Source organism: Macaca fascicularis, chromosome 19, assembly GCF_037993035.2.
Source record: "Macaca fascicularis isolate 582-1 chromosome 19, T2T-MFA8v1.1".
NCBI classification, from domain to species: domain Eukaryota; kingdom Metazoa; phylum Chordata; class Mammalia; order Primates; family Cercopithecidae; genus Macaca; species Macaca fascicularis.
Window position 1 is genome coordinate 4,844,195 of NC_088393.1, and position 22,532 is coordinate 4,866,726.

A 22,532-nucleotide genomic window follows, 5' to 3' on the forward strand; every position below is an offset into this window, starting at 1 on the left:
AGCTTCAAGGCCAGACAGTCTTTTTTTTTTTTTTTTTGAGACGGAGTCTTGCTCTGTCACCCAGGCTGGAGTGCAGTGGCCGGATCTCAGCTCACTGCAAGCTCCTCCTCTCGGGTTCACGCCATTCTCCTGCCTCAGCCTCCCGAGTAGCTGGGACTACAGGCACCCGCCACTTCGCCCGGCTAGTTTTTTGTATTTTTTAGTAGAGATGGGGTTTCACCGTGTTAGCCAGGATGGTCTTGATCTCCTGACCTCGTGATCCGCCCGTCTCGGCCTCCCAAAGTGCTGGGATTACAGGCTTGAGCCACCGCGTCCGGCCGGCCAGACAGTCTTAACAAGGGGGCACATCGGAGTCCATGGAGGGGGTGCCTGTGCCCCACCCTAGAGACTGTGATCCCACAGATCTGAGCTGGGGGAGGCACAGACCCGCCTTGACAAGCTCAGACTGCCACATCTTCCTGAGAAGGCCATTTAAAAACGGTCATCAGCTTAGTTTTGTTTTGAGACAGCGTCTCGCTCTGCTGCCCAGGCTGGAGTGTAGCGACGTGACCAAAGCTCACCGTAGCCTCAACCTCCCGGCCTCAAGGGAGCTTCCTGCCTCAGCCTCTCATGTAGCTGGCGCTACTTTTATCCCCATTTTTAAATGTTGTTAAAAATCTTAAAACAGGCACGTGCCACCACACTCACTTAATATTTTCAATTATAGAGATGGTTTCTCACTCTGTCGCCCAGGCTGGTCTCGAACTCCTGGGCTTAAAAGATCCTGATTACAGGCATGAGCCACTGTGCCCGGCCTGATAATGATCAATTTTTAATCGCATCTGCCCTGGAACCCAGCAATTCCCTCACACGGTTTAACCTCACAGGTTTGCCTGCGAGTCAGTACCTTGTTACTTGAGATGGGGCAGAGACTGGAAACAACCTACGTGACCCCCAAAACGGGAGTGTTTTCCCTCTCTGCTGTCCTAACGATACCCGGGATACAGCAAGAGAAAAAGCAAAGCCGGGAGGAAGGCATGAGTGCTTAAAAAACAAAATCATTGGCCGGGCGCGGCAGCTCATGCCTGTCATCCCAGCACTTTGGGAGGTCGAGGCAAGAGGATCACTTCAGGTCAGGAGTTTGAGACCAGCCTGGCCAACATGGTGAAACCCTGTTTCTACTAAAAATACAAAAATTAGCCAGCATGGTGGTGGGCACCTGTAATCCCAGCTGCTCGGGAGGCTGAGTCAGGAGAATGGCTTGAACCTGGGAGGTGGGGTTGCAGTGAGCCGAGATTGCGGCACTACTAGACTCCAGCCCGGGCGACACAGTGAGACTGGCTCTCAAAAAACACAAAAAGAAACAAAACAAAACCAAAGCATCTATATACACAGCTGTATGGCACCCCCTGGAAGCCGGCGCACTGCTGCCTCCGAGGAAAGGGCCATGAGGGGGAGCCTTCCTTCTCCCCAACATGCTCTATTCCAGGGAGGCCCTGCCCCTGCCTCTGTCCCGGACGCACTCACCATGTGCTCCATGCAGATGCTGATCTCCCCGTCGCTGTAGAAGGCCCCGTAGAAGCCCACGATGTATGGCGAGTTGCACTCATGCAGGACCTGCAGCTCGCGGATGATCTGGTTCCGGATGGCCGGCTTGATCTCAAGGTGGATCAGCTGCCGGGGAGAGGGGGGAGATCAGCTTGGGGGCGCCCGAAAATGGGATGAGGACATTTGGGGCCTCTGCTCTGCAGGCGTTCACAACAGTGGTCAAGACCAACTCAGCCCCCGCTCCGCAATTCCACCCCTAGATGTTCGCCTAGGAGAAGTGGACACGTGCGTCCGCACAGAAACGTGTCCACAAGTGCTCATACCACCACGATTCACAGCAGGCAAGGGTGGAAAGAGCCCAGGCGCCCACTCAGGGCAGAGCAGGCCAACCCAGCGCAGCCCATCCCCCACCGAAACAGGACTCAGCCGTAAAAAGGAACCAGGCCTTGACCCCGGCCACGGCGTGGATGGACCCTGAGGGTGTCACACTTAGTGCGAGATGCCAGACACAAAAGGCCACACAGTATGTGATCCCATTTCTATGAACTGTCCAGGACAGACTGATCCAGGGACAGGAAGGGGATGCATGGGTGGCGGGGGCTGGAGGAGGGGACGGGGGTGACTGCTGATGAGGACAGAGTTCTTTCTGGGGGGATGGAATACTGTAAAATTGACTGTGATGATGAGGACAATGTCATGAATATACTACAATCCACTGAGTCACACACTTTCAAAGGGGACACTGTAAGGTATGTGAATTACACCTCGATAAACCTGTTTTCAAAAAAGACCAACGAAGCAAATACTTAATTCCCGCTCAGTTGTAGTGGGAGCTGTGTGAAAGCGTTTTTCCCCGTCAAACCAGACTTTGACAAAGTGCTCACCTTTCCCAGGAGGGAGGCAGGGCAATGGCTCCCCTCCAGCCCTCTCCCTGCTTGGGGTGGGTCTATCTCGAGCCCCTTCCCACCCTCAAGCTGGAGACACCCCGTGGAGACGTTAGGCACACAGAGCCGCGGACGCCCCTGAGGATTCTCCCTCTCCTTCCACCCAAGTTCAAGACGGCAGGGGAAATCTTCATCAAACTGACCCTGGTGCCACTTTAAAAAGGCAAGAAGCCAAAGATCCACTCAAGAGGTCAGAAAGGAGCCTGGCGTGGTGGCTCACAACTGAAATCCCAGCACTCTGGGAGGCTGAGGCGGGTGGACTGCTTGAGGTCAGGGGTTTAAGAACAGCCTAACATGGGGAAACCCCGTCTCTACTAAAAATACAAAAAAATTGGCCAGGCGCAGTGGCTCACGCCTGTAATCCCAGCATTCTGGGAGGCCAAGGCAGGCGAATCACCAGGTTAGGAGTTCGCGACCAGCCTGGCCAACATGGTGAATTCCCATCTCTACTAAAAATACAAAAAAATTAGTCAGGCACCTGTAATCCCAGCTACTCAGGAGGCTGAGGCAGGAGAATCACTTGAACTCAGGAGACAGAGTGAGATTCCATCTCAAAAAAAAAAAAAAGGTGCAGAAAGGACATCAGCTAAAACACCACGAGCAACCCCTAACCCCATGGACAAGCCCCAGGAGAGGCAGGACCCCCCACACGGCAAGGAGCAGCCTAAGGCTTTGGGCCAGCGCTCTGGAGAATCAGAGCGTCCCGCTCCAGCCGCTGCAATAAGACAAGAAAAAGTCATGGTTTCCACTCATCTGCCACGGAGGCAAAGCCAGGCCCAGGTGTGCAGTCAGTGAAGAAACAGCCACGGACTGAGATGGAGACGGCTCCTTCCTGGGGGAGACCCGGGCTCAGGACGGGAACAGGAATGGGTCAGACCACCTCGACGTGGCAAAAATGCCGCCAAGGAGAAGCAATCCGGGTGCCCGGGGAGCAGAAACAAGGAGGTGACACTGGAGCCGGGCCTTGAGGAAGGACAGTCACCGTGAGGAGGAGATGGGGGAGGGTGTTCCAGGCAGAGGGACAAAGAGCCGCCTGTCAGTGGGCACGGAGGCATGAAGGAGCCCTCGCTGTGTTCAGGGCAGCAGGAGGCTGACCGTGGCCACAGCACAGGGCATGTGTGGGGTGTGCCCCCTGCTCCAGGCCTGTGACCTTGAAAAGCGTGGCAGGGACCAGGGGCACAGTGCCCAGCTCCCCCCACCCAGCCGCTCCTCAGGCAAAGGGTGTCCCACCTTGACTGCAGCCCTGGCACCGCCTGCCCCTGTAGCTCTGGCTTCTCGCCTCAGGCCAGCCTGCAGAGTCCAGCTCCAGACGGGGCCCCTGGGCTACTCCACTCCCTCATGGTGACTCCACAGGCCCCAGGGCCACCCCAGCACCCTAGGATGCTCTCCCCTACAGCCAGGCTGTATCTGAGAGGTGCCCACTCCCATTCCACAAGGGCCCGGTACTGAAGCTTGGATGTTCACATGGAGGTTGGGAGATTTACTTGAAAAGGCCACATTTGGGCCGGGTGCAGTGGCTCACGCCTGTAATCCCAGCACTTTGGGAGGCCGAGGCGGGCAGATCAGGAGGTCAGAAGATCGAGATCACGGTGAAACCCCGTCTCAACTAAAAATACAAAAAATTAGTGGCATGGTGGCGGGCGCCTGTAGTCCCAGCTACTCGGGAGGCTGAGGCAGGAGAATGGCGTGAACCCAAGAGGCGGAGATTGCAGTGAACCGAGATCGCGCCACTGCACTCCAGCCTGGGCAACAGTGCAAGACTCCGTCTCAAAAAAAAAAAAAAAAGAAAGAAAGAAAAGGCCACATTTGTTTTCACACCAAGCCCTTGAAGCTTGGTGCGTGTTTTCCACGTTCAGCACATCCGGACTGACTGCATTGTAAGAGCCCAGTAGCCACATCTGACCGGGGGCTGCTGTCTTGGACGGCTCAGCTCCTGACCAAAAACTTCAAAGGAGCCATAGATGGGTGACAAGAAGCAGGAAAGAGCGCGTGTTCGGCCGGCCGTCACAAGCCGTGATTGAGGAGAGGAAGTGGCAGACAGGCACTGGGAGGGATCCCAGAGGCCTTGGAACCCAGGAGCCCCTAACGTGAAATGAGGCCGTCGGAAGCGACAGGCCTTCTGGAAGGCTGTAGTAAGTAGCAGATGTGCGGGAGGCCGGTCTGCACAGGGCGGCTGCAGAGTGATCTCAGTTTTAATGGTTCTGTAATACCTGGGGCCTGTCGAGCAAGCATTCCAGATGAACAGGCAGCCACCACTGAGGGTGTGCGAGGGGAAAGGAAGACAGACAGGCAGGGAGGGGGCGTTCCTGAGCACCTGCACCCTCTGAAGTTCACCCTGACAACCCCGGGGGACGGGTGGGCTGTCCCGCTCCTGCTGACTGAGCAAGCCCAGGTTCGGAGCCTCGGAGCCATGTTCCCAGTGGCATTAGCTGCTAAGTCAGGATGGGGGCTGCCTCGGGGAACACTGCAGCCCGTATTCTTTCCAGGACACCACAGCCCAGGCCCTGCCAGCTCTAATAGCTGATTAAATGCGGGTGGTGTCAGGGTGTTAAAACTGAATGCCAGACCTGGCTCGGAGGTGGAGACGGTTTCTACAGAAGAATGAGGAATTTGGGCCAGGGGTGGGGTTGGGCATTTGGAGTAGGAAAGGAGAGGAAAGAGCTTCACTGAGTGTCCGCGAGAGCCGGAGTGGGACGAGGACCAGGCTGCCGCCCCGCAGGCCTGGGTCTGGAATGAGCTCAGCAATATTGTAAATCATGGATCAGAAACTGACAGCTCCAGAGCTGGATGTGGCCCACAGTCACGTGTGGCCCACACTGCGCTTCCAAACATTCTGAATTAGCTGTTGTAAAAAATCGGAACAGAGCCCGATGCAGTGGCTCACATCTGTAATTCCAGTGCTTTGGGAGGCTGAGGCGGGAGGATCGCTTCAGGCCAGGAGTTCAACACTGGGCAACATGGCAAGCCTTCCTCTCTAAAAGAGATTTTAAAATGAACACACAGGATGGGAGTGGTGGCCAGCTAGGGGACGTGCAATGGATTCCGGAGGCTATGCCCTGGCAGCCGCTCCCAAGTCCAAGAGGGTTCAAATCCAATTTGGTCACTGACCCCACTCAGCCTCGGTTTTTTTAACTGCAAAACGGGGCTGATGCTCAATTTCAATGAGAACATGCGTCAAAGGTGTTGGCAGTGGCTTCGCTCAGGTCACCACTTGTGAGACAGCAGTTGGTACTGTGAGGTGGCCTTGGGCAGGCCGTGTGACCGCCACCCTGGAAGTGAGCTACGGCGGAGTGGAGGAACTCAGAAGCAAGAACCAACCAACCCACCTCTGCTACGAGCACGGGCAACTCAAGCCCCACGTGCGTAACAAGCAGCAAGTTCTTCACCTGTCTCCCCGGCCCAGGGAATGCAGGGAATGCAGGGGTGCCGCTCCAATGGGAGGGGGTCAGAGGCCACCGTCAGGCCAAGAAGACACTCACAAGCCAGCATGACCTTAAACACCGAGACTGGGCCAGGCGCAGTGGCTCACGCCTGTAATCCCAACAATCTGGGAGGCCAAGACGGGTGGAATCCTTGAGGTCGGGAGTTCGAGACCAACCTGGCCAACATGGTGAAACCTCGTCTCTACTAAAAATACAAAAAGTAGCTGGGCATGGTGGTGGGCACCTGTAATCCCAGCTACTCAGGAGGCTGAGGCAGGAGAATCGCTTGAACCTGTGAGGTGGAGGTTGCAGTGAGCCAAGATCACGCCACTGCACTCCAGTCTGGGTGACAGAGCGAGACTCTGTCTCAAAAAAATAAATAAATAAAAATAAAAATAAGTAAATAAATAAGATGAGATGAAAGGAGCCCTTGCAGTCCCACCTGCATAGCAGCCAGAGCTGCTGAGCCCGCGCGCTCAACGCATCCTCTCCCACCCCCGAGTCTGCAGGCGCTTAAAAGAAAACCTAATTTTGAAAGAATTATAGAAGCACAGGAAGTTGCAAAAATAGTACCGACAGTCCTGTGTGCCCTTTCCCCGCCTTCCCCAAGGTGAATGACAGCTTCATGACGGAAGGACAGAACCAAACCCCAGAGCCGACGCTGGGACGTCCCCATGCACCAGACCACAGAGCCTGCCCAGCCACGCCTGCCCTCAGGTTTAAAGGCCCCGACCTCCCTTTCCCGGCTGTGGTAAAGCTGCAGGTGAGCCCGTCTTCACCTGTGCCGGTCAGCAGGAGCAGGAGCTGCTGATGCAGCAAGCACTGGGTTCATGTCCACTGCCCAGCCCATCAGGGACCACTGGAGGCTCCCTGAGAAGCCCGAGGGTCCCTGGCACACACGGGGACTGGCACTCTGTCTCAAGGCCCTGCTGTGGCTTCTGTCAACCACAAGCTTGCTTTTTTCCTCCCGGTGCTTCGGGCGGAGGCGGACCTGAGCTTTCCAAGGCTGCTCTGGTTTGGAAGAGGCTGCCTGCAGCACGGGGACAGAAATAGCAAGTCCGCGGCTGCAGACTTCAGGAGGGAGGGCGGGCGGCACTCTAGAGGCCAGAAGACAGAGCTGCAGAGCTAAATCCCCGCAGGAGCTGAGCCGCTGCTCCCGAGGAAGGCAGGGCCCCCCAGCAATGCTGCCACTTGCGCGGACCCACAGGACTGGGTGCGGTCAGGTTCCCCCAGTTTGGGGGACTACAGGATGGTGGGCTTCCAGGAAGAGGCAGCATTCTATGTCTGCAAGAACACAGGTGAGGAGCTGAACGCCCCGTCAACACTAAGTCCTCTGCTTATGTGTTTAAGAGCCGCTGTCCCCGAGTGGTCACAACCTCCCTGTATCCCCTGGGCACTCTTCTCAAACACAGAGCAGAGGCTGCATCATGGCCCAGGAGCCCGGGATGACTAAGCTCGGGGGCTGTCAGCGCCAGGGCTTGCAAATTCTCAAAGAGTGGGGTGACAGTCAGCTTTATGCGTCTCCTGGGTGAGACCACGGTGCCCCGTCGTCAAACGCCAGTCTAGAGGTTGCTGGGAAGGTACGTTTTTAAGATGTGATTAACCTTTAAATCGGCAGACTCTGAGCAAAGCAGATTACTCCTCCCCAGAGTGGGTGAGTCTCAGCCAATCGGCTGAAGGCCTTCAGGGAAAAGCCTGCCCAGGCGCGGTGGCTCGTGCCTGTAATCCCAGCACTTTGGGAGGCCGAGGCAAGAGGATCACTTGAGGTCAGGAGTTCGAGACCAGCCTGGCCAACACAGTGAACTCCATCTCTACTAAAAAAACAAAAATTAACTGGGTGTGGTGGTGCACACCTGTGATCCCAGCTACTCAGGAGGCTGAGGCAGGAGAATCCCTTGAACCCAGGAGGTTGCAGTAAGCCAAGAAAAAAAAAAAAGAAGAATATAGGTCAAGCACAGTGGCTCATGCCTGTAATCCCAGCACTTTGGGAGGCCGAGGCGGGTGGATCGCCTGAGCTCAGGAGTTCGAGACCAGCCTGGGCAACAAACCAAGACCCCATCTCTACAAAAAATAAAAAAATTAGCCAGGCCTGGTGTTCTCTTTAGTCCTGGCTACTTGGCAGGCTGAGGCAGGAGGATCACTTGAGCCCAGGAGTCTAAGACCAGCTTGGGCAACATAGTGAGACTCTGTCTCTACAAAACAAACAAACAATTAGCCGGGCGTGCACCTGTGGCCCCAGCTACTCTCAGGATGCTGAGGTGGGAGGATCGCTTGAGCCTAGGAGGCGGAGTCTGCAGTCAGCTATGATCGCACCACTGCACTCTAGCCTGGGCGACAGAGGGAGACCCTGTCTTGGGGAAAAAAGAGAAAAAAAAAACAACCAAAAAAAACACGCCCAAGGCCCCCGAAGAGGAGGGCCTGGATCTCAGCCGCAGCGTCAGCTGTTCCTTGGGGCTCTGGTCAGTCCTGCAGATTTCAGACCCACCAGCCCAGGGACTGTGTGAGCCAGTTCCTTAGAATAAATCTCTCTCTACACATACAGTCAAGTATCGTTAAGGACGGGGATACACTGAGAAATCCCTCCCTGGGCGAGGTCGTCACTGTGTGAACACCGGAAAGCCCATTCTACACCCAGGCTCTTGTACTCTGTACGGTGCGGTGCTGATAAGCATCTGTTTATCTAAATATAGAGAACCGAGGTGGGCGGATCACCTGGGGTCAGGAGTTCCAGACCAGCCTGGCCAACATGGCGACACTCCGCCTCCACTAAAAACACAAAAAAGTTAGCTGGGCACGGTGGTGTCCGCCTGTCATCCCAGCTACTTGGGAGGCTGAGGCAAGAGAATCCTTGAACCCAGGAGGTGGAGATTGCAGTGAGCCAAGATCGTGCCACTGCACTCCAGCCTGGATAGCAGAGAGACTCTGTCTCAAAAATAAATAAATAAATAAAAATAAACACACAGAAGGCAAAGACATGGCCCGATCATCTTACGTCACCACCGCTGCATAGGCGGTCTGTCATTGGCTGAGCCATCGCCATGAGGTGCGTGGCTGTACACACAGGCGCGAACGCACACACGCTTCATCGCTTGTTTCTCTGGAGAACCGTAACACATTCACATTCCTGAAATCCACACTTGTTAGCTTTCTGCGAATGTGGATTTCAAGTGCCCTCCAGGGCAGAAGGTAGCCACCGGAGGGCACAGCTGTGTGTGGCTGGCACCGTTCCCATCTGCCCAGAAGCTGGGCCCTGTCTCAGTACCTAGAGTCCCTGGTGGGGATGAGGAACGGAGCCTGGAGCTAATCAGAATGCAGAGACCTGGCTGCCTTCCCAACCTCCCTCCTGTTTCCAGGGGGAACCTTCCCCACCACTCCCCAACCTCCGACCCCGCAGCGCTCACCTTCCTGGCCATGATGAGGCCCGAGGGTCTGTGCTGGACTTTGGTGACCACCCCGCCGTTGCCTGCGCCCAGCTCTGAGATCCTTTCGAAGTCATCGTCTTTGAGTTCGCCGACCTTGGCTTTCTGGGTGAGAAAGGCTTCCAGACGCTTCTTCTGCTGCTCGTCAAGTTCCAGCTCCTCCAGCTTCTTCTGCAGGTCCACCAGGTTTGCCCTGCAGAGACCCCCAGGGCAGGGGTTAGCTACCTAGGGAGAGTCTACCTTTCCACCTGGCTGTTTACCGCGTGGCCGTGGCGCGCCGGCCCCCAGAAGGACACAGACTGGATTCCTGCACTTCAGGGGTTTGTGGTGTAGAAGGAAAGAAGGATCCATGCTGTGTACACCCAGCAGACACACCAATGACCAGAATCCAGGGCCGCTCCCCGGGAACTGAGGATGCTGCCTTGATCCCATCTCAGCAAGTCTAGCAGACCTCAGGATCTCGAGGATAAGCCGCAGCTCAAAGGCCTCCATCTGCTTTTTCTTTTTCTTTTTTTGTGAGACAGAGTTTCCCTCTGTTGCTCAGACTGGAATGCAATGGTGCGATCTCGGCTCCCTGCAACCTCCGCCTCCCGGGTTTGAGAGATTCTCCTGCCTCAGTCTCCCAAGTAGCTGAGATTACAGGCGCCCGCCACCATGCCTGGCTAATTTTGTATTTTCAGTAGAGACGGGGTTTCACCATGTTGGTCAGGCTGGTCTCCAACTCCTGACATTAAGTGATCCGCCCGCCTCAGCCTCTCAAAGTGCTGGGATTACAGGCGTGAGCCACCGCACCCAGCTGGGAGGCCTCCTTCCTAGGGCACAAGCTCCGGACCATGTCGGGAGGACACGAGGGAGGGATCAGGTGAACGGAGCCCAGGCCAGGATGCCTGTCTTTGCAGGAGATAGAGGAACAAGTGTTCTGAGAACAGTACGAGAACCGAGAGCGGAAGGCAGAAGGCTCAGTACAAAAGCTGCACCAGGCAGGCCCGGTGGTGCACGTCTGCAATCCCAGCCACTTGGGAGGCTGAGGCACGAGAACTGCTTGGACCCGGGAGGCGGAAGTTGCAGTGAACTGAGATCTTCCCACTGCACTCCAGCCTGGGTAGCAGAGGGAGACTCTGTCTCAAAACAAAACAAACCAAAAACCCAAAAAACAAGCATGACGAGCCTGGGCAACAAAGTGAGACCTACAGTCGAGCATGGTGGCTTAAGCCTGTAGTTCCAGTTACTCAGGAGGCTGAGGTGGGAGGATCACATGAGCCCAGGAGGTTGAGGCTGCAGTGAGCCATGATCATGACAATGCACTCCAGCCTGGGCGACAGAGCAAGACCTTGTTTCTACACAATAAAAAAATTTAAAAAAATTTAAACAAGCATGTACATTGCACTTTATTGGGTGATTCCAAGAATTTTCGACAGTAAGCTATTTTCACAAATGCCTCGACTCGGAACCAGATCCTGGAGTAACAGACAACTTCTCTGTAACAGACAATTGAGCCCAATGCACACAAGAACCAAGTGCTGTGCAAAAGAAATGGAATGTAAGCCACGTGTACAAATGAAAATCTTCTAGTACCCGTGTTTAAAAAGAACAGGTGAACTGATCTCATTTATTTAGAGACATGGTCTTGCTCTGTCTCCCAGGCTGGGGTGCAGTGGCAAGATTATAGCTCAGTGTAGCCTCCAACTCCTGTCCTCAAGTGATCCTCCCACCTCAGCCTTCCTAGTAGCTAGGATCACAGGTGTGAGCCATCATGTCTGGCTATTTTGAATTAATTTTTGTTTGTTTATTTTTTTTGAGACAGTCTCACTCTGTCACCCAGGCTGGAGTGCAGTGGTGCGATCTTGGCTCACTGCAACCTATGCCTCCCAGGTTCACGCCACTCTTCTGCCTCAGCCTCCCAAGTAGCTGAATATAAGCACCCGCCACCAAGCCCAGCTAATTTTTGTATTTTTAGTAGAAACAAGGTTTCACCATGTTGGTCACACTGGTCTTGAATTCCTGGACTCAAGTGATCTGCCCACCTCAGCCTCCCAAAGTGCTGGGATTACAGGCGTGAGCCACTATACCTGGCTGAAATTAATTTTTTTATTTTTTTTTATTTTTATTTTTGAGACGGAGTCTCGCTCTGTCGCCCAGGCTGGAGTGCAGTGGCCGGATCTCGGCTCGCTGCAAGCTCCGCCTCCCGGGTTCACGCCATTCTCCTGCCTCAGCCTCCCGAGTAGCTGGGACTACAGGCACCCGCCACCTTGCCCGGCTAGTTTTTTGCAATTTTCAGTAGAGACGGGGTTTCACCATGTTAGCCAGGAAGGTCTCGATCTCCTGACCTCGTGATCTGCCCGTCTCGGCCTCCCAAAGTGCTGGGATTACAGGCTTGAGCCACCGTGAAATTAATTTTAATAACACATTTGATTTAACCCATCAAAAATGTTATCATTTCCAACATACAACCAGTATGAAAAATGAATGAATGTTTCACATTGTTTCCATCTTAAGCCTTTGAAATCTACAACGGCATTATTGCATTATTGCGCCTATGCTCTTGTGGGTCTGGGCAATTCTCATTTTATGTGTTGCCTGTAGCCAGGGGCTACTCAACCAGGCAGTGCAGCTTTAAACGTCTCCCTGGAAGAGCAGGCCAACTCGAGAGGTCCCAATTCCGGAAGGAGCTAAAGTCATGGTGGACAGCCATAGAGGGGACAGAAGCAGGGAATGAAGGCGTGGACGGCTCCTTCCATCTGGAACCTTCCAATCCCGAAGTTTGACCACTGTTTGCCTACAGCTGGAAGTGGCATAAGCCATGGGACACACAGGCCAGAAATGAGGTGATGGCGCTGGAGCTGGTGCTGCAAAGAGCTCGCCAGAAGGCAGGGGCCTGGGCACTGCTTCCTGGGCTGGACGAACACCATCTCATTCCATTCACACCATCTCATTCCATTTTCCCCATCATCCCCGGAAGCCCAGGCAGGAGGGAACAGACTCACAGGGGTGGAGGAACCTGCCCCAGGTCACAACACCTGCCCCAGGTCAGGACAACTCCTGCTCATCTCAGTGTCCCCTAGGAGGGGAAACAGAGCCCTGGTAGGTGCTCACTGAGCAGCTGCTGAACAAGGACCCAGAAGCAGCAGGAATGGCGAGACCCTGGGAGTGGGACAGAAGGGGGGGGGGGGACATGAATGAACGAATAACATGAATGAATAAATGAATATTTCTTTTTTTTGAGACAGAGCCTTGCTCTGTCGCCCAGGCTGGAGTGCAGTGGTGCGATCTCAGCTCACTGCAACCTCTGCCTCCTGGGTCCAAGCGATTATCTTGCCTCAGCCTCCCAAGTAGCTGGGATTACAGGTGTACGCCACCACACCCAGCTAATTTTTTTTGGCATTTTTAATAGATACTGGGTTTCGCCATATTGGCCAGGTTGGTCTTGAACACCGGGCCTCAAGTAATCTACCCACCTTGGCCTCCCAAAGAGCTGGGATTACAGGCGTGAGCCACCGCACCTGGCCATGAATGCACACTTCTGATGGCACACTCGGAAGATCTCAAGTACTGCGCAAAACACTGAAAATGCATCCCGGAGTCAGCTGACTAATCCATCTGAAATTTGCTGGCAACCCAACTGTGGTTATTAAACAAAACCAAACCTTGGCATCCCTACAGCCGGCTTCCTCTCCTGGGGGTAATCCTTCAAGGGATGGAAATCAAACCCCACACGGAAGAGAATGTGAAGGGCGAGTTCCGTGCGGAGAATGAGGAACAGGCCCCCATGTCTGGCTGTGCCCGTGTTGACTTGCACACATTGGCATCAAGAGTCTTCTTCATCCGGGTCACAGAAGGCCGGCCCCCAAGCGGGAGAGGCCACCAGACATGCCACAGTCCCTGACACCTGGTTCTCAAGGGGTCACACCACAGGTACGGCACCCGGACCCTAGCCAAGGGCCCGGGGGATCGTCCTGCCCTGCCCCACTATGCCCTGCAGAACGTAAGTGCAGAGATCACCCTGGCATGACCCCACCAGTGTGTGCCCCCAACACCCAGTCCCCTCCCTCGTCCTGGAGCAGTGCGATTCTGCCAGCACGCGACCCCAACCCCAGCATGCCCCTTTCTCTGACCCCTTCGCCCAGGCCTCTGGTCTCCCTCCACCTCCTCAAAGCTTCTGCACTGGGTCAGCCCCTCAGGAGGGTTTTCCAGTCCACCTGCTTCAGAATCTGCACCTCCACTTTCAGGGGCCAGCAGGGTCCCCTGATCCCCGAGCCTCCTCATTCTTCACACGCCAGCTTCCCTGTCTCCTCACCACACTTCCAGCTTCAGGGACTCCACACACCAGGCACCGCCACAAGCAGGAGATGCCCTCTCAGAGATGCCCAACCTGACCCCCCGGGACCCCCTGTCCTGATCCCCCCAGAACCCAACATGAAACCCCTAGGACCCCCTGCCCTGACCCCCTAGGATCCCCCAACATGACCTCCCTAGGGCCCCTGCTGACCGCCCCAGAATCCCCCAATGTGACCCCCCGGTACCCCCTGCTCTGACCCCCTCAGAACTGCCCCAACACGACTCCCCTAGGACCCCCTGCTCTGAACCCCCAGAACCCAACACGACTCCCCTAGGACCCCCTGCTCTGAACCCCTAGAACCCAACATGACCCCCCAGGACCCCCTGCCCTGACCCCCCCAGAATCCCCCAACATGACTCCCCTAGGACCCCCTGCCATGGCCCCCCCAGAGTTGCCCCAACATGATCCCCCAGGACCCCCTGCTCTGAACCCCCAGAACCCCCCAACATGACCCCCCTAGGACCCCCAACCTGACCTCCCCAAACCCCCACATCATAAGCCCCCTAGAACCCCCATCCTGACCCCACCAGATGACCCCCGCAGAAACCCCTCCATCCGGAACCCCTAGAACTCCCATCCTGACCCCGCTAGAGCCCCCCCCACATCCTGACTCCCCTAGGACCCCCCCTTGTCCTCAGATACCCCAGAATTCCCACTCTGATCCCCCCTACAGCCCTTCTATCCTGACCCCTCTAGGGTCTCCTACCCCATCCTGACCCCTCTGGGAGCCCCCCATCCTCTCCTCTCTTCTCTTTTTCCTGGTTGTCTATGGACCTCCCTCAGCCTATTCTCTCCCCTAAGGGACGCCCCTGCCCCACCTTAGCCCCCTAGGTGCCCTCCTCATCCCACCCCAACCTCATTACTCAGGGACTCATTCCACAGAAGGACTGCTCCCCGCCCCCCAGGACCTCTCAGCCTGTCCTCCCCACCCAGGTGCTGCACTGTCAACTCGTGGCCCAGGGACCCTCCCACCCCATGTTTCCCCCATAGGGAATCCCTCACCCATCTCTCCCCCGAGGGACTCGTTTCACTATCATTTCACTGCACAGGACACCCCTCGCTTATCCTTCCCCCTACAGGTACCCACCGATACATCCTATCCTCTGAGGAACCCCCTTGACCCCATCTCACAACTCAGGGGCCCTGCACCCCATCCTCTCTCTGCAAGGACATCTCCTTGGCCCGATCTCATGACTTAAGGGCTCCAAACACCATCTTTTCCCCAAAGGGATTTCCCCTCATTCCAATCTCATTACTCAGGGACCCCCCCATCTCCCTGATTTCACTATTCAGGGACCACACACCCCATTTCACTACTTAGAGATCCACCAGCATTCTGCTACTCAGAGCCTCCATGCCCTGTCTTTCCCCACAGGGACCTCCTTGGCCCAATCTCATTACTGAGGGACCCTACCCCATTTCAGTCTCATCACTCAGGGACCCCTCACCCCATCCTCTCCCCTCTGGAGCCCCCTTGCCCAAATTCCTTCCTCAGGGGCTGCCTAACCTCCCCTCACTCCATCCTCTCCTCTTGGGAACGCCCTGCACCCCGATTTCCCTACTCAGGGGCTCCCCTGATCCTCATCTCATGACTAAGGCAACCCTCACTCTGTCCTTTCCTCTTAGGAACCCTTCACCCTCATTTCACTACTCAGGGACCCCACACTCTGTTTTCTCCTCTTAAAGAGACCCCTCACCCCGATCTCACTGCTCATCCTGTTCTCTCCTTATGGGCACCCCTCACTCCGATTTTCCTACTGAGGGACTCCGCTCACCCCAGCTTCACTTTTCAAAAGCCCCACACCCCATCTTCCGCACTGCAGGGACCTCCCCTCACTCAATCTCACTGCTCAGGGACCCTTGCCCCCATCCTCTCCTCTTAGAGACACCCTTCACCCCAACTTCACTACTCAGAGACTCCCCTTATCCCAATTTCACTTTTCAGGAATCCCACACCCCATCTTTTCCACCACAACGACCTCCCCTCGCCCAATCTCACTGCTCAAAGATCCTCGTCCCATAACCGGCCCAGACCCCCCTGCCCTGTGCACCCTTCAGCCCGTCCTCCAAGGGCCCCCTGCCCCGTCTTCCCCCGAAAGTTCCCTGAACCTCTCGCCCCATCCTCCTTCGAAGGCCCCCTGCATCCCTCGCCCTGTCCTCCCCTCGAGAACTCCCTGCCCCGTGCACCCCTCACCCCATCCTCCCTCGTGACCCTCCTGCCTCCTGCACCCCTCGCCCCGTCCTTCCCCGAGGGCTCCCTGCACCGTGCACCCCGAGTCTCCGGCCGACCCCTGCCCACTCACTCGGAGGCGCCCTCGCTGGTAGGGGACGGGCCCTCGGCGATGGTAGGGTTGATGGTGAGCGCCGGCAGCACCGGCTTCCTCCGGGCCAGCATCGGGACTCCGCGGGCCGGCGGCGGCGGCGGCGCCTCTAGCCGGGGCCCATAGGGGGCGGGCCGGGAGCGATCGGCGCCTACGCGAGCCCGGGGCTGCGGCCGCGGCCTAGGCCGGCGTCGGGGCGGCCGAGGGCGGGCGGCGCTGCGGGCCTGGGCCGAGGGTAGCCGAAGGGCGCTGGGGCCGAGGCGCCGGAGCCGCCACCTCTGCCGAGGCCCGCGAGAGGCTGACGCCGCAGCCGGAGTCCAAGAGGCCGGGGGAGGGGAGGGGCGGCCACAAGATCGCGGACCGGCCTCTCGCGATAACAGGATAGGGAGCCGCGATGGACCCTACCCCAGGCCGGTGAGCCTGCGCAGAAGCCCAGGCCGCCTTTCGGAGGGGAAAGGGGCGGACACCGAGGCGAGGCGGTGCCCGGAGCGTGCGCATTCGCTTGCCTTCCCACGGCGCGTGTGCGCATGCGCCTGGGGCACGAGGCGCGGGCGCAGGGGAGGAGACGGATGGATGAGGGCGGGGGGGTTGATGGTCTAGCACAGGTGGGCAGGGAGCCAGACTCCTGAGAGCCTGTGGTGCCCCAGGCTGGGGCTGAGACAACCCAAAAGACCCCAGAACAGTGGACGAGACCCACCCAGAGTCCATTTAATTTTTTTTTTTTTTTTTGAGACGGAGTCTCGCTCTGTCGCCCAGGCTGGAGTGCAGTGGCCGGATCTCAGCTCACTGCAAGCTCCGCCTCCCGGGTTCGGGCCATTCTCCTGTCTCAGCCTCCTGAGTAGCTGGGACTACAGGCGCCCGCCACCTCGCCCGGCTAGTTTTTTGTATTTTTTAGTAGAGACGGGGTTTCACCGTGTTAGCCAGGATGGTCTCGATCTCCTGACCTCGTGATCCGCCCGTCTCGGCCTCCCAAAGTGCTGGGATTACAGGCTTGAGCCACCGCGCCCGGCCCATTTAATCTTTTTGGCAAGGGTGGACACATGCCCCGGCTCCCACCGCCTTATAGTGTCAATTACTCCCCCTCTTTCATCCGAGCAAGGCCACTCCAAAACATTTTTTAAAATTTATTTTAATTGACAAACAAAATTGCATGTATTGTTATGCGCATATTAAAACATTTTTATTATAAAATGCACATAACGGCCGGGCGCGGTGGCTCAAGCCTGTAATCCCAGCACTTTGGGAGGCCGAGACGGGCGGATCACGAGGTCAGGAGATCGAGACCATCCCCGTCTCTACTAAAAAAAGACAAAAAACGAGCCGGGCGCGGTGGCGGGTGCCTGTAGTCCCAGCTACTCGGGAGGCTGAGGCAGGAGAATGGCGTGAACCCGGGAGGCGGAGCTTGCAGTGAGCCGAGATCCGGTCACTGCACTCCAGCCTGGGAGACAGAGCGAGACTCCGTCTCAAAAAAAAAAAAAAAAAAAAAAAAAAGCACATAACATAAAACTTGCCATTTTCACCATTTCTGAATGCACAGCTTAGAGGCATTAAGCGACCACCATCACCATGTCCAGAAGTTTCTCATTTTCCCAAACTGAAATGCTGTCCCTGTGAAACCTCACTCCCTATCCCCCTCCCCAGCCCCTGGAACCCACCATCCTACTTCCTGTGAATCTGATGATCCTAGGGACCTCATACGGGTAGGATCACACAGGTTTTGTCCCTTTGTGTCTGGCATATTTCACTGAAGGCCATGTCCTCAAGATGCATCCACGTTGGAGCCTGTGTTAGAATTTCCCAACATGACTGCTCTAGGCATATTTCCAATCGGGTAGCCCTGCTCCAAAAACGAGCAGAAGGAAAAAAAATAAAAGAAAAATTTCCTCCTTTTTTTTTTTTTTTTTGAGATGGAGTCTCGCTGTGTCACACAGGCTGGTGTGCAGTGACGCGATCTCAGCTCACTGCAAGCTCCGCCTCCCGGGTTCACGCCATTCTCCTGCCTCAGCCTCCCAAGTAGCTGGGAGTACAGATGCCCACCACCACGCCTGGCTAATTTTTTGTATTTTTAGTAGAGATGGGGTTTCACCGTGTTAACCAGGATAGTCTCGATCTCCTGACCTCGTGATCCACCTGCCTCGGCCTCCCAAAGTGCTGGGATTACAGGCGTGAGCCACTGCGCCCGGCCAGAATTTTCCTCCTTTTAAAGACTGAATAATATTCTATAGTGTGGATGGACTATATTTTGCTCGTCCATTTATCTGCCACTAGACACTTTGGTGAATTGTACTGCTATGAACACAGATGTACAAATATCTGTTTGAGTCTTCGCCTTGAGTTATTTTGGGTATATGTTCTGAAGAGGAATTGCTAGATTATATGGTAATTCTATGTTGAACTTTTTGAAGCACCACCTTACTGTTTAATACAATAGCCGTACCACTTCATAAGAAAGGTCATGTTATTTACCTGGTGGTGTAACCCATTAAAAATGTATTTAATTTGGCCAGGCATGGTGGCTCATGCCTGTAATCCTAGCACTTTGGGAGGCCAAGATGGGCAAATTGCCTGAGCCAAGTTCAAGACCAGCCTGGGCAACACAGCGAAACCCTGTCTCTAGTAAAATACAAAAAATTGGGAAGGGCGCAGTGGCTCACGCCTGTAATCCCAGGACTTTGGGAGGCCGAGGCAGGTGGATCACCTGAGGTCAGGAGTTCAATACCAGCCTGGTCAATACAGTGAAACCCCCTCTCTACTAACTAACTAACTAACTAAATAAATAAATAAATACACCGGTTGTGGTGGCGTGTGCCTGTAATCCCAGCTACTCAGGAGGTTGAGGCAGGAGAACTGCTTGAACCCGGGAGGCAGAGGTTGTAGTGAGTTGAGATTGTGCCATTGCACTCCAGGCTAGGCAACAAAGTAAAACTCCGTCTCCAATAAAACAAAACACAACAAAAAAAAGTTAATTTTTGGCCAGGCATGGTGGCTCACGCCTGTAATCCCAGGACCCTGGGAGCCTGAGGCAGGCTGATCACTTGAGGTCAGGAGTTCGAGACCAGCCCAGCCAACATGGTGAAACCCCATCTGTACTAAAAAGACAAAAATTGGGCTGTAGTCCCAGCTACACGGGAGGCTGAGGCAGGAGAACTGCTTGAACCCGGGAGGTGGAGGTTGCAGTGAGCCAAGATCACGCCACTGCACTCCAGCCTGGGTGACAGACCAAGACTCCGTCTCGAAAAAAACAAAACAGGCCGGGCGCGGTGGCTCAAGCCTGTAATCCCAGCACTTTGGGAGGCCGAGACGGGTGGATCACGAGTTCAGGAGATCGAGACCATTCTGGCTAACACGGTGAAACCCCGTCTCTACTAAAATACAAAAAAAATTAGCCGGGCGAGGTGGCGGGCGCCTGTACTCCCAGCTACTCGGGAGGCTGAGGCAGGAGAATGGCGTGAACCAGGGAGGCGGGGCTTGCAGTGAGCTGAGATCCGGCCACTGCACTCCAGCCTGGGCAACAGAGCTAGACTCCGTCTCAAAAAAAAAAAAAAAAAAAGAAAAAAACAAAACAAAACAACATACAAAACACTGCTCCTAGGGAAGCCTGCTCCTGGGTTTTTACAATCTGGGCCTTTCGGTTTGACTTCTCTTCACTCCCACCTGCTTGTCCAAAATTCAGATGGACGCTCATCTGGCCTCAAATAAAGACAGGCCCTTTCAGAGACCGGGGTATTTCCATGTTCCTTCTGTTCTGCCCAGCAATCATTCTCCCATTTTATCCTATTTTAAGCTTTTTTTTGAGACGTAGTCTCGCTCTGTCGCCCAGGCTGGACTGCAGTGGCGCAATCTCGGCTCACTGCAAGCTCCGCCTCCCGGGTTCACACCATTCTCCTGCCTCAGCCTCCTGAGCAGCTGGGATTACAGGCGCCTGCCACCATGCCCGGCTAATTTTTTTTGTATTTTACTAGAGACAGGGTTTCACCGTGTTAGCCAGGATGGTCTCGATCTCCTGACCTCGTGATCCGCCTGCCTCAGCCTCCCAAAGTGTTAGGATTACAGGCGTGAGCCACCACGCCAGGCCGGCTTTTTTTTTTTTTTTTTAAGACAAGTTCTCACTCTGTCACCCAGGCCCCAGGCTGGAGTGCAGTGGCACAATCATAGCTCACTGCAGCCTCCACCTCCCTGGCTCAAGCGATTCTCCCACCTCAGCCTCTCTAGTAGCCCTGGCTACAAACATGCACCACTATGCCCAGCTAATTTTTGTATTTTTTGTCCAGACAGGTTTTCTCCATGACGCTCAGTCTGGTCTCACACTCCTAAGCTCAAGCGATCCTCCTGCCTCGGCCTCAGCAGTGCTGGGACTAGAGCTGTGAGCCACTGCGTTCAGCCATTAATGCACAATTCTCCAAAGTTCAATTTCTTGAACTGTTACAAGTCTATACATCCATGTAACACTTGCCCTTACTCCAGAAAGTTTGTTCACTGCCTTTTTAGTTCATTCTCGGCACCCAGCAGTAGTGAGCTGGTGAATGTTTAATGAGCTGGTAAATGTTTAACAATGAGCCATTAAAATAAGGAGAGGCCGGGCGTGGTGGCTTATATCTGCAATCCCAGCACTTTGGGAGGCTGAGGCGGGCAGATCACTTGTGGTCAGGAGTTCGAGTCCAGCCTGGCCAACATGGTAAAACCCCATCTCTACCAAAAATACAAAAATTAGGATGGTCGCGGGTGTTATCCCAGCACTTTGGGAAGCTGAGGTGGGCAGATCACCTGAGGTCAAGAGTTCGAGACCATCCTGACCAACATGGTGAAACCCCATTTCTACTAAAAACACACAGAAATTAGCCGGGCATGGTGGCGGGCGCCTGTAATCCCAGCTACTTGGGAGGCTGAGGCAGGAGAACTGCTTGAACCCTGGAGATGGAAGTTTCAGTGAGCCAAGATTGTGCCTCTGCACTCCAGCCCAGGCAACAGAGTAAGGCTCTGTCTCAAAAACAAACAAACAAAAAAAATTAGCTGGGCATGGTGGCAGGTGCCTGTAATCTCAGCCACTTGGGAGGCTAAGACATGAGAATCACCTGAACCTGAGAGGTGGAGGTTGCAGTGCGTCAAGATCATGCCACTGCACTCCAGTCTGGGTGACAGAGGGAGACTGTCTCAAAAAAAAAAAAAAAAAAAAGGCCCGGGCGTGGTGGCTTATGCCTGTAATCTCTGCAGGGGAGGCTGAGGCGGGCAGATCACCTGAGGTCGGGAGTTTGAGACCAGTCTGACCAACATGAAGAAACCCCGTCTCTACTAAAAATACAAAACTAGCCGGGCATGGTGGTGCATGCCTGTAATCCCAGCTACTAGGGAGGCTGAGGCAGGAGAATCGCTTGAACCGGGGAGGTGGAGGTTGTGGTGAGCCGAGATGGCACCACTGCACTCCAGCCTGGGCAACAAGAGTGAAACTCAGTCTCAAAAAAAAAGAAGTTGACGACGGTATCAAAGATGCTTTTGAGTGGCTGTAAGCCAGCTGCAGTCCACTACCACCCCAGAAACCCCCTAGATTCTGCGTTCTATCCCCATAGATTCGTTTTTCCCTGTTCAAGAGTTTCCTGTAAATGGAATTGCACTCATGGTGTCAGCTCTTTGTGCTTTAGGACAATCTTTTGGTTTTGGTTTTGGTTTTGGTTTAGACAGGATTTTGCTTTATTGCACAGGCTAGAGTGTAGTGGTGTGATCTCAGCTCACTACAGCCTCCACTTTCTGGGTTCAAGCCATCCTCCCACCTCAGCCTCCGGAGTATCTAGGACTACAGGCTCGCACCACCATGCCCAACTAACTTTTGTATTCTTTGTAGAGATGGGGCTGTCATCATGTTGCCCATGCTGGTCTCGAACTCCTAGGCTCAAATGACGCTAGTACCTTGGCCTCCCAAAGTGCTGGGATTACAGGCGTGAGTCACTGTACCAGATCCTGAGACAATATTTTTGAGGTTCATTTATATTGTTTCACATAACAATAATTTGTTCGGTTTCCTTGCTAGATGATATCCCATTGTATGTACTGTGGGCATTGCCCTTGACATAGAACAGTAAATGAATTCTCCTTTTGGCTGGGCACGGTGGCTCACACCTGTAATCTCAGCACTTCGGGAGGCCGAGATGGGTGGATCACGAGGTCAGGAGATCAAGACCATCCTGGCTAACATGGTGAAATCTTATATCTACTAAAAATACAAAAAAAAATTAGCCGGGCGTGGTGGCGGGCGCCTGTAGTCCCAGCTACTCGGGAGGCTGAGGGAGAATGGCGTGAACCCGGGAGGCAGAGCTTGCAGTGAGCCAAGATCACATCACTGCACTCCAGCCTGGGCGAATGAGCAAGACTCTGTCTCAAAAAAAAAAAAAAAGAAAAAAGAATTCTTCTTCTTTTTTTGGAGACAATCTCACTCTGTTACCCAGGCTGGAGTGCAGTGCTGTGATCACTGCTCACTGCAACCTCTACTTCCTGGGATCAGGTGATCCTCCTCCCGCCTCAGCCACCTGAGTAACTGGGATGACAGGTGCACACCACCTTGCCCAGCTAAT

The 22,532-nt window shown here is 54.8% G+C and overlaps 1 protein-coding gene across 4 annotated transcripts in view; it reads right to left on the bottom strand.

Moving 5' to 3' along the window:
* The window catches only part of MAP2K2 (mitogen-activated protein kinase kinase 2), a 35,514-nt gene extending 19,221 nt beyond the window's left edge, over positions 1-16,293 (bottom strand). For 3 of the 4 annotated variants that reach the window (XR_012428257.1, XM_074025403.1, XM_005587544.5), the window contains exons 1-3: positions 15,952-16,293; positions 9,295-9,505; positions 1,507-1,653 (exon numbers count right to left, since the gene is read on the bottom strand). Coding sequence is in view for 3 of the 4 variants with exons in the window: in XM_074025403.1 (XP_073881504.1) it covers positions 1,507-1,653; positions 9,295-9,505; positions 15,952-16,043 (450 nt within the window). In the remaining variant the exon portion in view is untranslated. The remainder of the gene's footprint in view (positions 1-1,506; positions 1,654-9,294; positions 9,506-15,951) is intronic. The other variant, XM_005587545.5, reaches the window with a different exon arrangement.
* Positions 16,294-22,532: the final 6,239 nt, after the last annotated feature.